This window comes from Candoia aspera, chromosome 5 (assembly GCF_035149785.1).
Source record: "Candoia aspera isolate rCanAsp1 chromosome 5, rCanAsp1.hap2, whole genome shotgun sequence".
Classification (NCBI taxonomy): domain Eukaryota; kingdom Metazoa; phylum Chordata; class Lepidosauria; order Squamata; family Boidae; genus Candoia; species Candoia aspera.
The window spans coordinates 55,736,815-55,753,470 of record NC_086157.1 but is presented as its reverse complement, the minus strand read 5'-3'; the positions used below and the strand labels follow the sequence as shown (position 1 = coordinate 55,753,470).

The window sequence follows — 16,656 nt, the reverse complement described above, 5'->3', positions numbered from 1 at the left end:
CTTTTTTTACAGTATATTAGCAATGTTACATTTTTTTGTTGTACTTCATATCTTCTAGTTGTTGTACTTTACCAATAAATTATTTAAATGTCGAGGAGGAGGAGGAGGAGGAGAAACAGATTTTATCTTAGAAATATAATTACACATTACACCCCCACTCCCACAGTACAAATGCATATACAAATTTCAAATTTGTCATTCAATTGTAAAGAACAAGATTGGTCTAACTTTGAATAAAGCCCATCCAATTATTAACTATGCATTTACAGAAGCAGAATTTGCATTTGTTAGGCAAGTTAATAATTAGTTTTAGACTACTAGTTAAAATCTTCCAGGATTGCTTCAGGCCAAGGTGTCAAACAACCTGCAGCTCATTACATGTTTGATCACAAATACATTAAGCTGATAATGGAACTTCTAACTGAAGTGCCCCCATGTGCTAAAGTACAGTTATCACATATACACAGTCACATATATATATTTCCAATTATATATTGTATTACTTTTTTATCAAATTTAGCAGCCACCGATCTCCCCCCAAAAGGTTTACAATAGAGCTAAAAACATTAAAATACAATAAAACTACAATACATACATAAAATATAAAAACAAAATATAAATATAAAATAAAATAAAATCCAGGTGGCAGTAAAAGTTCTAATTCAATTCATGTGCATATGAGGACCACTTTAAGGCGCCAGCCATCCCCAAGAATAACTACTCCCCTTCCCACCCCAAGCGAGATGGCAGAGCCAAGTTTTCAACTTATTCATAGAAAAGTATGTTTTTGAGCAAGAGACATTCAGGTAATGACAGGGTATGCTATTGTGTGACATCAGAAAAAGGCTTGGCTTCTTTTAAGGTGCAGCTGGTAGACAGATAATTTCTCTTTACCCTGGAGGCAGGCGGTAGAATATAAGCCGGCTTCATGTGGGCTCTCTCCACTATTCTTAATATCATTATGTTATGATTAAGCTAAGCAAGTAATCATTCAAAGAATAAGGGACATGGAGTTCCAGACTGAAGTTAACAGGCTGCCCCAACACGATAGAATTTGGATCAACAGGGGCTTATGGGAACCAGCAAGTTATTTCCTAAACCTAACTTTCCCTAAGCTGAGAACTGCATTCTTTAAAGCTAGATTCAATATTCTTCCACCTGCACTTCCTCAAGGCAGGTATAGTAAAATTCCTATAGCTGAGAGTATCTGCTCATGTGGTGAAGAGGAAGTTGAAACCATCTCACACGTATTTACTACACTGTAAGTTTTATGGCGACATCAGGTCAATTTACATTTTGCCCCTAATAGATAAATTCCCTGGGAATTCAGATAATTTTTATGTGAACATCATCTTCAGGATCTAAAACCATACATTATGTGTGCAGTAGTCAAGTTTTGTGTTGCTGCAATAAAAATAAGACAAAACTGGCTAAAAAAGTAATTACCCTTGTTTTAAATATTACTTTTAAATTGAAATACCTTAATTAAGAAATTGCTAGGGGATATATATTTTTATTTTATACTTATTAATGTTTTAGACTCACACTACCTGGGAACAAACATATTAATATAGTAATAGAGGAGTGAATGCTATATTATTATGTGATCTATTTTATTAGTTGGTAGTATATTATTTTATTTGTTTTACTTTGTTTTTGTCCTTTTAAATTCTGCTGGTTGTTGACTGAACAAATATTATTGATTGCTGGTAAATATACCCAGTATACTCACAACTGATCTGAATCGTGTTTCCTGCTCTGGATTTTAATATTGAACACTTTTACATCCAAAATAGGTTTGGTGCTAAATTTGGGATTTAAGCCACAATTGAAATGAACAGGATAATCAGTGGCAGTTCAAAGCAGCAGACTCCACCTTAGAAAGGCATCCTTTTTCAGTCCCATTTCTAACAGTTGTTTCTTTTTACATGGTGTCATCATATATCAACTGATGAAAACCCCATATTAGAGACTTTGCCCTTTCTTCCTTCAAAGAAGGAAATGCTATTCCAAGATGGAACTTGCTAACCACTTGTAACTGCATAAAGATGCAAGATCTGGTGCTGGCAACATAGTTATTGCATGACCAGAACCAAAGACTTCTCAGGCTCCATTGAAGAGACAGGTAACATCCTGAATTCCCGACTCCACTTTTCTTAATTTCCTCACCCCACTGCCATTTTTTATCATGACTTCTTCCCATTTCCACAAGATCATTGTAATTAATTATTTTAATTCAATAATTTTCTAATATCTGCAGCAGTCAAGCGATTTAGTAATACTAGCATTTATGTAACAGTTCAAGTGTTCAAAACATTTAATTAACAACTCTGAGAATCTATAATTTGCCATCTATAATGACTGGTTTAAGAACAAGGTACATTTGCTTCAACAAATGTAGTTTTACATTTGCTAATGTAAAACTAAAGCTGTAATATATGTTAATAAATAATACAAATGCAGTTAGACAGCATTTTGTTTAAATGCCTATGTAAATAAAAAGTCTAAACCCCCAACAAAATGGATGCACCATCAGTTCTAATCACAGTTATTTGTGTGAGGTCATTCCGGAGTCAAGATGCCATCTGTACGTTAGAATTAATGCACCTCTCCTACGGATAGAACTCGGAATGGTCTCATGTGCTCAACTTAATGCATTATATGGAGGTGGGTCCCTGCAGTATTTTGAGTCTCGAACTACTCCATAATTTTTTCTTCTCCTCCTGGTTAAAGTACAGAATAATGGGTTGTCAACAGCCACAAAGGGAATTTGCAACAGACAAATATTTGAATTGTGGCAAACAAACATCTTTCTCAAATTGCTACATCCTATTCATATCATGCATGTTTGATCTGCATTTCCCCTATGCTGCTACAATAGCATCTTTGAGCATGGCTCAAAATACGCTACTGAAGCACGATATTTCGGTCAAAATATACAAGAAAAGGCTTTCAAATGGAAGAAAAGACGAAGAATCTCAGTTGCTAACCTGTGAGTCTGCCAAGAATCCTCAATTAGCAAAATTTGGAGAAGTAGATCCAAATAAGGTCGAAGTTCATACGTGTAAGAATATGCAACCTTGAAAGGAAAATATTAACATACAAATTCTGGTAATTCAAACATGTATCACAAATGATATGTATCATGAATATTTGAATATTAGTATTATGAACCTTTCTTATATCATAACATAAACTATTGGGAAGGTGATGTTAAATAAGGTTTTATAATTAAATGATTACTTATTCTTCATGTATATGTGCTTATATGTGAGCCTGGGTGCATAAGTGTATGTGTCCATGTATAATCATTTGTATGTATTGTTCATGTGTGTGTATAACCATTAATTAAATTCAAGGAACGTTCTTTATTAGAACAAAAATTCCAAAAAACACACAAGTTTTACTCTCTGCCACTGGATCAGTTCATGTTAATATCAAATCATTAACAAAAGTTTGGAGAATTCTGTGTTTCCTTTTCCCATTCATATTCTAGTTCTATTTATATGTGACTGTTTTCTGATTTTAGAAAGCAATTAAAATAAAATATAGAAGAACCAACGAGAGCCCACTGCAATGCCAAACTGAGAACTGCAGCTATATTGCAGTTCACCGTGGTTTGTTTTTTTTGATAGTACAGTGAAACCTTGATTTAAGGACTGACTGGGAGGAGAGGGTCTCCCTTATTTACAAATGTGCATTAAATATAAAGGTTCATTACTGCAGCAATTTAGTTCATGTGCATGAAGCCTCCATAATGAAAGTTACATCATTTTTATGCATATCGTTTGTGTAATGACTTCATTATACAAATGATGTAAACCACCGTGGCAATGTGGTCTAACCCATGTGAAATCCATTGTATCAGGGTCTGTTAATTGAGGTTTTGCAATATAGTGTGAATTAAACTGCCTGAAAATTATTTATGAATTGTTTCCCACGTACTGCAGTTGCTTCAAGTGTAAAAACTGCTTCTTCTCAGTTCAGTGCAACAAAAGAAACAAGGCAGGCCAATCCCTGTGAGCTGCTTCAGAAACTTTAACTCTGCTATTAGTTACTTGCTTTAATATGTTGGAGCCACCTTGCTTGGAAACATATTTGACCCATGGAATATAAATATTTTAAATGAATATGAACCAAATCTTACATACATCAGTAACAATGATACAACAACTAAAGGCATTTCCACAGGATACACGCTTTCTTGCTTTTTTCCCTTTTTACCTGCCAAAGTAGTTCACTGAGAACTGTGGAAGAAAACTGAGGATTCTCCCAACAGCAGAAGCGAAGTAGTTTGATAGTCTCTTCTGAGTTACTGCAATCTTCTATAATTTTTTTCACATAACTAGTCCGCACAAACAAAATGTCTGCCACATTTTGCTGAAGTGCCATTATTGGTTGTGATAAATTAGGGTCACTGTATGGATTGCTAAGCGGAGGATTACCTAAAAAATAAATACGTGGTACTTTATTTTTGCTCTTAACAATATAAATCCCCAAAGTATCATACTATTAATAATATTAGAATAGAATACTTTACTGGCCAAGTATGATTAGACATACAAGGAATTTAACTTTGGTGGAAGAGCTCTCAATATATTTACATAACATCAAAATTAAACAATAATAAAGTAATAATGTTATTTACTAAAACTATACAATCAAGAAAGAAAAAAAATTGAAGGAAAATAATACTACAGCTATTAACTAACACACACTCATATTTAAAGGGAGAATTAAGGGACAATATACTGCATCTGTTGTCTAACGTATGTTCACATTTAACAGAGCATTACCGGTCACATCTTAGCAGTCATGTCTTACCATACATTATCAATCATTATATCATGCTACATTAATTAGGAGTTCAACAGAGCAATGACACGAGGAAAAAAAGTGTTTCGTTATCTAGATGTTTTGACATACGGTACTCTGTAGCGATTTAATAATATTCAATTCTACAATCCATACCAACACACAAATCTATCTCCTGATTACAGGAAACTCTTGTGTAGGCGCTCACCTAGATGTAACATTGTACCAAAGATACATATATAACTGATGCTGTAGCAATTATTTGCAGGAACAACAGTTCATTACGTGCAACCTCATTCCAAAATGTGGTGCTTTCACAACTTGCTTGGTGGTGCAGTGTTCTAATATTGAGACTAGCTATTCGGTCATGCTACTTGCATTAAAACAACAGTGAAAGGAAGTTTATCTATCGCTGGCATTGGCTTCTGTTCCAGTAGCGAATCTAGTAATAGAATTTTCCTGAAAAGTATAATTTAAGCATACACAAGGACAGAATGCACTCTACACTTCTAAGTGGGAGCCTACACCAAAAGTACTGTTGTATGAGGCAAGGCTGGGTGACCCTGGGCCAGTCCCTCTCTCTCGGCCCAACTCACCTCACAGGGTTGCTGTGGTGGGGAAAATAGGAGGAGGAAGGAGTGTTAGGTATGTTCACTGCCTTGAGTTATTTATAAAAATAATAAAGGCAGGGTCAAACATAAATAAAATAAAATAAAATAAATCAGTCCAGGAACTAAAAGCCCCATTTCCTACTTCAATTTGATTCATGCTGACTCTGAAGAAAGAGCATCCCAGAGCCTGATCCCTCTCACCTCTCTCTCAGTACAGAATATACATCAGTCTAGAACAATAGTGATAAAATACTTTAAAAAATAAAATTCCACAACGCACATTTCATAATAAATACATTCCATTCATAAATGCAAAATAGTACCATTGATAGAAGACTGCATACGTGATGCCACATTGCAACAGCGGATTAGTTGGGACACCACAGTGTATAGTTTGCCCAATTCAGCATACTGGTATTTGATTGGAGGACCTGGGCCTTCATCCAGTGCCACAAGCATAAATGTGGCAGGGACATTTAGTTTTAAAAGTTGTGTTTTTTCTGCTACACCTAAGTGGAAAGGTGATACAAGGGAAAAAATAATTAGAAATCTAAGTTATTGAAATGTTATCTACAAAAATTCATACTTAACGTAATTTGATCATCGGATCATGTCTGGAAAAAATGGAAGTGTGAATACAACCAGGCAGCAGCACCTAGTTGACCCTGATAGATTCCAAAAAAGCTAAGCATGATTAGTATTTGAATGAGGACCACATAGAAATCTGAGAACTATCAGTTAGAGTGGCATGTCAGGAAAACATCCCAGAGGAAAGCAGTAGCAAATTATTTCCATACAGATATCAAGAAAATTATATGCACATGTCCTATTAGTCCAAGAGTCAACCTATCCAGAGTGTCTCTACTTATGCATCACAACCAGTAAGAGTCACTCAAATCAGCATGCAGATCTTTCTCATTCAATAAGATGTAATAGAGTTATGAAATTTGTTATCCAGCAATATCTGGTTTAAATTTCTCATTATTATGTCTATTAGAAACAAATAGCAAAGTCTATCCAAATTTTCAATTATGTAATTTTCCTAACAAACTATGTATGTTTGATGAAAGAAGTCAAATGCACAGCATAGCAATCATAAACATTTTTAACACAATAAGGTGTAGAAAAGACTTTCAAAGATACTTCTGCAGGTAACAGCAGTATAATCCCATAAGTAGCTTATAGTCATAATTAAGTGATATCTGTATGAACTCTTAAATTTATCTAAGTTAACAAAAGGATCAGGAAATCCCATTTCTGCAAATCTCCCATGGAACTGTAGGAAAACCGTTAGATGGGGCAATAATTCAGCACATGGATTAGGGAGCTTCTGCTAAGCTTCACTTGGCTCAAGGAATTCCTGACTTCATCAGGAAAGCTTAATAACTATACAGCAATTCTCAGACTTAAGGGTTGGGAGCTCCAATTGTGTAACTGGCTGTACTAATTATGACCTTTCCTGGAATGGGAGGCCCCACACATGATCACTCATGTCCTAATCACCTCTTGTTTGGACTACCTCTATGTGCATTAGATGGTATTGCCTTTAAGATTACTCAGAAACTACAGCTGGTCCAGAATCCAGCGGCATAAGTATTTATGGGCACATATTGATTTGCCATTAACATCTCTGCTTCAAGACTTACACTGGTTACCAGTCTTTTACATGCAATTTTTTTTTTTAATAAGAAAACAAGTTTGGAAAAAAAATAAAAACTACAAAAAAAAAACTAAAAAAGAAAAAAAAACTAAAAAAGTGTGAAACACAAGAAAAACGTTTTTTGAAAAATTACATAAGAAGTGACTTCTGACTTTCAACAAGAAAATACTATTTCCATAATTAAACCCTTACTCTATATCAAACCAAGATCACATTTCTGTAAATCATACCACTAGCACATTGTAAAAATCACTAAATACAATTGCTCCTTCCCACACACACACACACCTCTAAATCAACTTCCCTCCCCCCAAAACAGCATTTATTTCCTTCCCATCACTAGTCTATATATTTCTGTCCACAATAAAAATCAGATTATAAAAACATATAAATTGTCTACTTTTATACTTAATAATACTACAACAATCTTAACCCAATTAAACTTAAAATCAAGCAATTATTATAGCTTATAAATCTTAAGAATCAAACCTTAAAAATAATCTGACAAATCTTAATCCAAATTATTAAAGAAAAATGAAATCATACAAGCCTCATATCAGTCCCATTAAACATTCTTAAATCTCTACCCCACTTCAAAATATACCAGAACATTTACATATCTCCATATGACACACAAGGCATTATTCATACAGAAATCAAACAGCCCAACCGCCCCCCTTAGAAACTCAGACTTCTCAACAAATAACGTCCCACAGAACAGTGCCTCTTCTTTCCCATAACATTCCCTTGGGAAAAAAACAACTCCCTTTGTAATTTGCAGCTCAAACTGTCCCTTTAACCCCTGCAGCACCAGAATGTAATCTTTGCCTGGCATTTCAACAAAAACTTCAATCTCGCTCTCAGTAGAAACATCTCTTATCTTTGCTAAAATCTTCATCTTCTTCCATAATGTCCTCAGCCGGATGACACATTTTAGAAATAATATTTTCACCAATGTCCCAAATATCCTGCAGAATTGCTTGACAGGATTCTGAAAAGATCTCTTTGAAGATCTGCTTAAGCTCACAACAGAAGTCTGAAGAAGACTCCTTGAAATCCTCCATGTTTCAGGCAGTAGTTTATGGAGCCCCCTGATACTTGATTCACAAAGTTAGGAGTTAATAGGTTAATAGAAAATTTCCAAATGAAATTGACACAAGAGAAAGTATGCTAACAAGATAGCAGACAACTCCTGAGGAAAAGTGAAAATAGAAAGCTGAAGATTCAAAACAGCAGCTTCAACGTGTAGGAAAATATTAAATCCATCAAATTCAACACAAAAATAATGGTAAGGTGGCAATTATTTATTCTCAGTTCTCCTTAATATTTAAATGGAAAAAGAAGCCAAAACTTAAAAAGATTTCTAAAGATTTAATCCAGAAATAATGATAAGCACCAAGAGTTCGCTTCTTCTTGCAGCAGAAAGCTTCTCTTAGGGTGCGTAAACTTGAAATGAGGTGGCTCAACCTAGTGTCCCTTTAAGGGTACAGCGTGTCCTGTTCAGACCACACACCAGATCAATTCTCAATAAAACTCTTTATTAAGAACTATTTACAAGCAGTAAGTCCTTAAGTAAGGAGACTGGAGTAATCAAGGCTACACAATGTAACAAGGCAGCACTGGGTATTATCTAGAAGGAAGACTGGATCCCATTGGAACACGAGGACTGGAGGCAGCAGATCTCAAACTGGAATAATTCTAGAACAACACGACACGGAATGGCCAACTCGATGAATCAGGATTCATGCTACGATCAGCAAACTGAAGAACACGGAATCTCGGGCACAGGACTCAAACTCAGGGCAAGGCTGGACTCAGCTGGAATTACTGGACTGGACTGGATCTCTGGAGAAGACGGGTAGGAGCTGGACTTGGAACTTAGAACTTGCCTAGACTCGGCTGGGAGCCCCGGACTGGACTGGAATTGCTAGACAGGAGACCTGGAACAAGGCTTGGAATTTGGGATTAGGCTGGACTCGGCTGGAAGCTCCAGACTAGGCTGGATTTGCTGGGCAGGAGACTTGGAGCAAGGCTTGGAACTCGGACCTAAGCTGGGTTCTGCCGGAAGCACCGTGTGTGCCATGAACTCAGATCCTGAGCACGGTGAGCAACACTCCCCAAAATCCGCAGGGGTTTACGAAGAGTGGCTGCAGTAAACTGACAGGCAGTGGCGTGAAAAACCCTCGACTCAGTTGCTCTGCTGAAGGCAACACGAGCTCTCAAGGCTGGAGGCGAGGAGCTGGCTGCTGGGATCAGGCAATGCTGGTTCCTCAAATGCAGTGGGAGCAAAGATCCCTTCTTCAGAATCCAAGGCTTGTGCTGCTTCTTTGTCGATCACAGACGCTGCTTCTGATGATGGTAGGGAATCGTCTTCCGAAGCTACAGGTCTAGAGGATCGGTTGTCTCCAGCAGCACGCTGTCTGCGCTGCTGCCTTTTATCCCATTCCTTGGCGAGCTTAGACTCTCCTGCAGCCAATCGGGCTGCTTTTTCTTTCGCACGCTTTTCAGCACGTCTCTGGTGCGCACTGATTGGCGAATTCAACCCCCCCTCCGGATATCGCCCAATCAACATTGTGGATTCTGCCGAGTCATGCTGGAGTTTTGTTTCTCCAACTCCCACACGACAGGTTTCAAATTCCTCCTCTGACTCAGAAAGTGAAACTGAATCTGAGTCAGAGGCAGGCCTGGTCCTGACACAGCGCGGCTTGGAAATGGTGACCTCCCGGCAGCTCTTACTGGATTGCCATGAACACTGTTGTGATTCTCTGGCTACAAGACACCATTTTTGAGGACAAATGGGATGATTCCAAGCTTCTCCTTCTTTCATGAAAAAGCTCTGAGCTTCAGATAAAAGCCTGCCAGAGCCCCAAAAAGCACCGTGTTGTCAGTTCTGTCCGCGGAGCTTGCAGACCCAGCTAGTCAGTCCGCCATATCCCCCCACCGGAAGTCCTTTTAGATGCAATTCAAGGAGTTTGTTGTCACCTTTAAAGACCTTCATGGCTCAGGATCTCGATTGCTTTGGGATCGCCTTCTTCAACTGGTTCTTTCCGTTTATCCAGTAAGATCAAGTAGAAGGAGTTCCCAGTGGGTCCCTTCTCTCAGAGAATGTCAGTTGCAGGGATCTTGGAGGTGGACCTTTTCATTTATCAGCCCCTTCCATGGGGCAGCATCTCTCCTGAGATTCACATGGCCCCAACTCTTCTGGGTTTTAGGAAGGCTTTTAAAACCTGACTTTAAGGATAGTCATATAATGAATATTGTTCTGGAGTTTATCTGAATATTTATTTATCTTATTTTTATCACTACCCATCTCGCCCACGCGGGGGACCTTGGGCGGGTCACAATACGGTCTCTTATTGTTCCTTAGCAGGAAAGTGCAATTTGATGTTTGTGGTGTACAAACTTTTAACGTTATTGGAATAGGATATGTAAGCTGCTCAGAGTATGGAATCATTGGAATAGCATATAAACCCAGTATATAATTTAAAATAAATCCATGACAGGCTTCTTATGAGTTAGGAACTGATTATATAGAACTTTGGACATCATTATGGAAGTATTTGCACAGTCCCTTCTAATCTATAGGATCTGAACATGAACAAAAAATCCCTACGTTTTAAGGGGAAAAGGCATTCTAAAAAGAGAGCTAGTTTTTTATCAAACAAAAGAGGAAGACTTTATTATTATTATTTTTATCAGAACAAGATTCCAGCAGCATCATTAGCTCAGTCCATTATCATGCATCACAGAAACTGACATCAAGATACTTTGAAAGGTGAATGGTCCCCTATGCAAGCACTGAGTCATGTCTGACCCTTTGGGGGGATGCCGCTTTCCTGATGCTTTCTCAAGATACTTTATGGAAAGATAAATCAAAGCCTTAGGGATTAAGAGAAATCTAAAGCTGAAAAGTAATTTAAACTGCATGTACCTAGCAGCAAAAGCAAGGAAGTTTGTTGTGAAATGTCTAGAATCTGTGCAATCTGTGTTAAGATGACTAGTTTATAGAAAACATGCTATGTGGTAGACAGACTGTAGTTTGGGATGGTACTGCTATCCATCTTTCAAAGATTGCCTGTTTTCCCAATTTGAAAATTGCAAGTAAGCCTCTCCCACCACCCCAACATATATAGAATCTTGCCCTATGGTGAAGAAATACATCTCAGCAATACTTGGTAACACATGTCTTCTGCTACAAACTCTACTATGCTTAGTACAGGACCCCAAACATATCTGGGGAAAGTTATACTATATAACTTCTGAAATAAATAAACATCTTTTAAATCTGTGGAAGTGAACCAGTCCACTCAGTGAAGGAGAAACTGGATGTTCTGAAGACAAATGTACCTGAGTACCCAGAATGGGATACATGTCTTCACCCTTTTTGGAACAGGAAAAATATTGATAGTCAAAAACAAAAACAAAAACCCTCAGTACTCTATTCTTTGGATAAAAATGTCCAAACCTCATCCACAGGATATGACCAGTAGATGGTGTCACAAGAAACTTGGTATACCCCAAACTTACAATTGAGCATCTATAAAACTGTTGTAATAATCTCTCAGGTTTCCAGATAAGCAACATAAGAACCAAAGCAGTCTTCCTGGTGAGTGGTATTCAAGTCAAAGATATCTAAGCAGTTGTTCCCATTTATAGAAAGAGTAAGACCTGGATGAAGTCATCAACAATCTAGTGGTATGAGCAGAATACTGCCTATCATAGGAAGATGGAGATGAATGAAACCACTTAAGTCAAATTGCACCCATGAGATCAAGGATGGTATTGAAGATAAGCCTGCTGAGCAACTGGATTCCTACTAATTTAAGACGCTATAGTCTCCATGTCTCCTTCCTTCCTTCCGTCTTCTGCCCATAATACCAACCGTCTTAAGACAGAAGAGGTCCACCACTTCAAGAAGTAGCACTTCTGCATTTCTTGGGAGAACTCTGCAGCATAAAAGCCCAGGATATTTTTAAAGCTCAACTCTCTAATGAAGTTTCATTTTGCTCCTTTGATTAGAGAAAAGACACTATCTACATTTATTGATGACTGGAAGCCTCTTACGGATTTTTTGCATAAAAATGAAAAAAAAAAAGAACTTGTGATTTATGGTTTTGATAATTAGACAGATTATAGAAAGAAGAGTAATATGATGTACTGTTAGAGGAGTGGTTAAAATATATTGTATTAATAACTGCTGTGAAAAATATCAGAAGCCAGTTCCTTATACATTTTTTCCCTATTTTTCTATTAACATTTTTTTCTTGTACTTTCTGCTTTTTGTTTTCTTTCTTTCCCCTTTTTCCTTCTTACTTTATATTAGTTTGTACTAGTGTTTATCTTCTGGTTTAAAAGCTTTAATAACAATTATATAAAAAAAGAAGCTTCATTTTGCTGATCTGTTAATTTTAACAGCCTACTGTCCTACTTAGCAGCCAACACCTGCTATTTCCTTCTTGTCATGTGGGGGCTGTGGAGAAAAAAATGGAAGAGTTGAAGCAACACTAGGCAGCTTGATGCTTAGCTATCTTGAACTGAATGGCAGTGCTATAATAAACTCCCCTTTGTCCAACGTAAGTTTTTGCTCCTTTACTCTTTGGTGTTATGTGGGCTCAGAATTTTCTGTAGCCTTCATTCAGTTAATCTGCAAGTTAAGTGGCAGTGAAGTGTTAAAACAAAAACTTGCAATCTTGCTGTTGAAGCTTTTATAAATTTTCCACAGGATTAGTACTAAATGGCACAGAGGACAATAAGCAAAATGGGTTTAAGCATCAAAGTCTACTAGCTGGAAAATAGGATCCTTGACAGGTGTTAGCATCTGCTGCACTTGTCAAACTCATCTGTAGCAAATGCTTAAGACAAGAACAACAGCTTTCCAATAGAGACCCTACCAATTAATCTTAGACAATTGTTTCTGGAGAGCAGGCCAGGTTGGTAGCCGTGCTTGTTAAAATAAACATCAGTGAGACTGGTCTCTACATTATCAAAGTTGGAATCATTATCAATACTTGCAGTAGGAAGACTGTGGTAAGCATAAAGGTGAGACAGCTACTGTGACTGACAGAGGCAATCCACTATCGGAAATGGCTTCAATTCTGAGGTGAAAGTACATTATTTATTTTTAGCTGTGCTACATCAAAAGCCTGAGAAACTTCAGCCAAGTTTGATCCTGCCAAAGGGAGTATGACTCTTGTTCACAATTGTAGTAATAACCTATGGGTATCTGGAAACTGCATATTGTTTCAATTCAAATGGAAGAAAAAAAGATACTTAACAAGGATGTATTAAACTAAAATGACAAACATGGGGAACAACAGCTGAATATATCTTCTGAAGGGAAAATTCCTTTGACTAACTTTCTTCAATTGGAAAGCAAACAATTCCAACCCCTGAACATCAGTGGAAAAAACAGTATTGATTGTTGTCATATTGAGACTGATACCAGTTGATATATGAATAATGAGATATGGGGGAGGCAAAGCATACTAGGGATTGATGAAGTTGCTGTCCGTCCCATGGGGACTGCCTGCGAGAGTATCAAGAGGAAAGATGTAGAATATTATGCCATGAGGCAGAGAAGAATCCCTCATCTTATCTTTTTAGTTAAGTCCATAAGCCTTCGGTTATTGTGAGGGAAAACTACTGACCATACAGAATATTTATTTTGTATCTTGGAGTAAGTTGTTGACTCCTGGCAACTCCCTGGACTAGTCCCTGCAGTTTTCTTGGCAAGATTTTCCAGAAGTGGTTTGCCATTGCCTCCTTCCTAGGGCCGAGAGACTAGTTAACTAACTTCAAGCTTTGGTACCTCAGATCCTAATCTGAAAAAAATTTGTCTCTTCCCATTCTATTTATCTCTGGGCAGAGAAATGTCCATACAGTGACTTGGCACTGATTGGTAAGTATTGCTACAAGACTGAGAATCACAAGTCATTAGTGCTGCTGAAGCTGATGGTTCAGAAGCAGCACCAAACCTGATAATCAGATTGTAATTGGAGGCAATTGGGAGCAAACACCAAACCAAATGCACTTGATGCAGAAGCTGTGGGTCCCACAGGCAGCAACATTTTCCCCAGAGGTATGCATGAGGCCAGAACAACCAGTTTCAGTGAGTCTGTTTAGTACATTTTTGGCAATAGATATAGCAACCCGTAGTATGGAAATCTCCCCCCGAAAAGAGATAAAGCAAATGCCTGTCTTAGGAAAATAGTTTACTACTGGGAAGGTCCAAGATAAACTCCATGCTCCTCTGCTCTATACTATTCGTCTCAGATCCTTTCTTCCCTTTTGTTTTTAAATGTGTGATTAAACAAAAATATAAAATTAAAAGTCAGTACTAGAATGACAGAGAAAAAAAGAAGATCTGGAATCTTCACCACTGCCCTCATTTAGTTCCTACCAGTGGGACTACTGTGGTGTTTGAAACTGAGGGGAAAGCAGGAGTTGTACATCTAGGAATATACATCATCATCATCACGTTTATTACAGCCCTAAGGCCAGACACAATAAAACTACACAATAGTAACAATCTTACATTAAAATATATATATATAAATAAATATATATATATATATATATATATATATATATATATATATATATAAACAAAAGCAATTAATATACTACAATCCAAAATTAATTAAGAATGAAAATACTAAAATGAATTGAAATAAAATACTATGTTAAGAAATTCAAAATCTAAGTGATGGTGCAGCGTATTGTGCAGATGGTAGCACAAAACTGGGCAACCTGGTAAGATATTTTTGGGTCCTTGTCCGAAAGAAGTAACATTAGATAGAAGTCACTTTCCCTGCCTGGAAATTTCTTCAATAATGGATATATAAGGATCTGTCTAGAATCTTTATATAGGAAACAATATAACAACATATGGCTTAGGGTTTCTGCTGAACTGTCACCACATGGACATAGTCGAAGGTGCACAGGAGTACCCTTAAAACGTCCAAAAAGGACTGCTGAGGACAGTGTGTCCAGCCTGGCTAAAGTGAAAGCTTTATGAAATTTCAAAATTGTGATAGATGATAGATAACAAGCTGGAATGAACCCTTCTGGAAAAAAATGACAGATATTGGGGTGCAGCACCTTACTTAAATTTGTTTGGAGATCTATATTCCAGATTCGTTGTTTCAGGGCAGTTCTAGCATTATCTGGGAATATACAGTATGGTAGATTTCCCACAAAAAGTCTCTGAAGTTACAGAAGGTTCCCAATATGACTTCTGCTTATGCATGAAACCCCCAAAATGTGATGCAGAGATCAAAATGAAGAACCAAATGACATACCAGTTGTGGTAACATATACCAATTTAAATACAAGCAGTTAATGCACAGAACTGTACTCTTAGAATTTTGTGTATCCTCTGGCAAAACCAGGTTTATTTGATCAGAAGTGGCATAGTATCTTCAAAATTTATTCTGAGCATTAATATAAAATCTCACTACCACTTTAAGATTTTTAATTTAATTAAAGAGTTCTTATACTTCTCCCTTGTATTTTTCTGTAGCTTAGTATCTTGTGTGATTATATTATATGCTTTTCTCTTTTACTGAATCAATTGTTTAGCAATTAAAACTTTATTAATAACATGGTATGAACATAGTGTGTTATACAAGTTATTTCTGTTTAGAGATACAGAACTCTGTGCCTACTTACAAAAGGAGTTTACTTTTTCACATCTGTGTGTCTCTTTTCTATAAACTAATTCTTTCCTTATCCTATTTCTCTTTCTATTCTGGTGATTGTTTTTCTCTTCACTCCTTTCTCTCCAAGTTTGCTAAGTTTTCTGCCCTGCCTTCATTATAAGGAAGTACCCAGTTAACACTTTTTTTGCATTTCACATATGCTTGCATAATTTTTTAAATAATAATAATAATAATAATAATAAATTAAAGGTATATGCTATCTGACTCCCAGTGACTCTGGGCAGATTACAATTGTTAAAACATTTAAAAAACAAAGAACAATATAGAAAACATAAAAACAGCACAAGACAAATGGACAACACCACCAGAGAGGAACAGAAAGGGGCATCAATCATCTTCTCCAAAGGCCTGGGCAAAGAACCAGTCTTTAAGGCCCTTCAAAATCCTAGGAGGGTGGGAGCCATTTGAATTGGGGGGGGGGGACTTAATACCAGATGGGAGGTGCTGCTACAGAGAAGGTGTGCTTCTGGGGTCCCAATAAGTGGCATTATTTAATCGATGGAACCTGGAGCGCACCAACCCTGCCAGATCTTTTTATCCCACCTTTAACATATGGAAGACATTTAATACATGTTTCCCTCTAGCCATGGATTCAAGGGTATATTGGTTACACATCTTCCAGAGAAGCCTCCCCATTATTGTTGATTTTTTTCATTGAAGAATTGAAGGGAATTTCCAGAACATAATTTAAAAACTACTGCCTTGACTGTAAACAAACAAACAAAAAAGTTTCGGCAACACCCAATGGGCCATATAAATATTTGGCATGAACTTTTAGATGAAATTAGGTTATTTCAAAGAGAAAGAAAACAGGGAATAAGACATAAGCATATGAAGTTATCTGAACATT

At 37.0% G+C, this 16,656-nt stretch overlaps 1 protein-coding gene across 3 annotated transcripts in view; it reads right to left on the bottom strand.

Moving 5' to 3' along the window:
• Positions 1-16,656, bottom strand: part of USP9X (ubiquitin specific peptidase 9 X-linked) — a 112,590-nt gene that overhangs the window by 6,464 nt on the left and 89,470 nt on the right. For all 3 annotated transcript variants that reach the window (XM_063305242.1, XM_063305243.1, XM_063305241.1), the window contains 3 exons: positions 5,750-5,935; positions 4,225-4,445; positions 2,991-3,079 (listed from right to left, as the gene is read on the bottom strand). In XM_063305242.1, the coding sequence (XP_063161312.1) occupies positions 2,991-3,079; positions 4,225-4,445; positions 5,750-5,935 (496 nt within the window). The remainder of the gene's footprint in view (positions 1-2,990; positions 3,080-4,224; positions 4,446-5,749; positions 5,936-16,656) is intronic.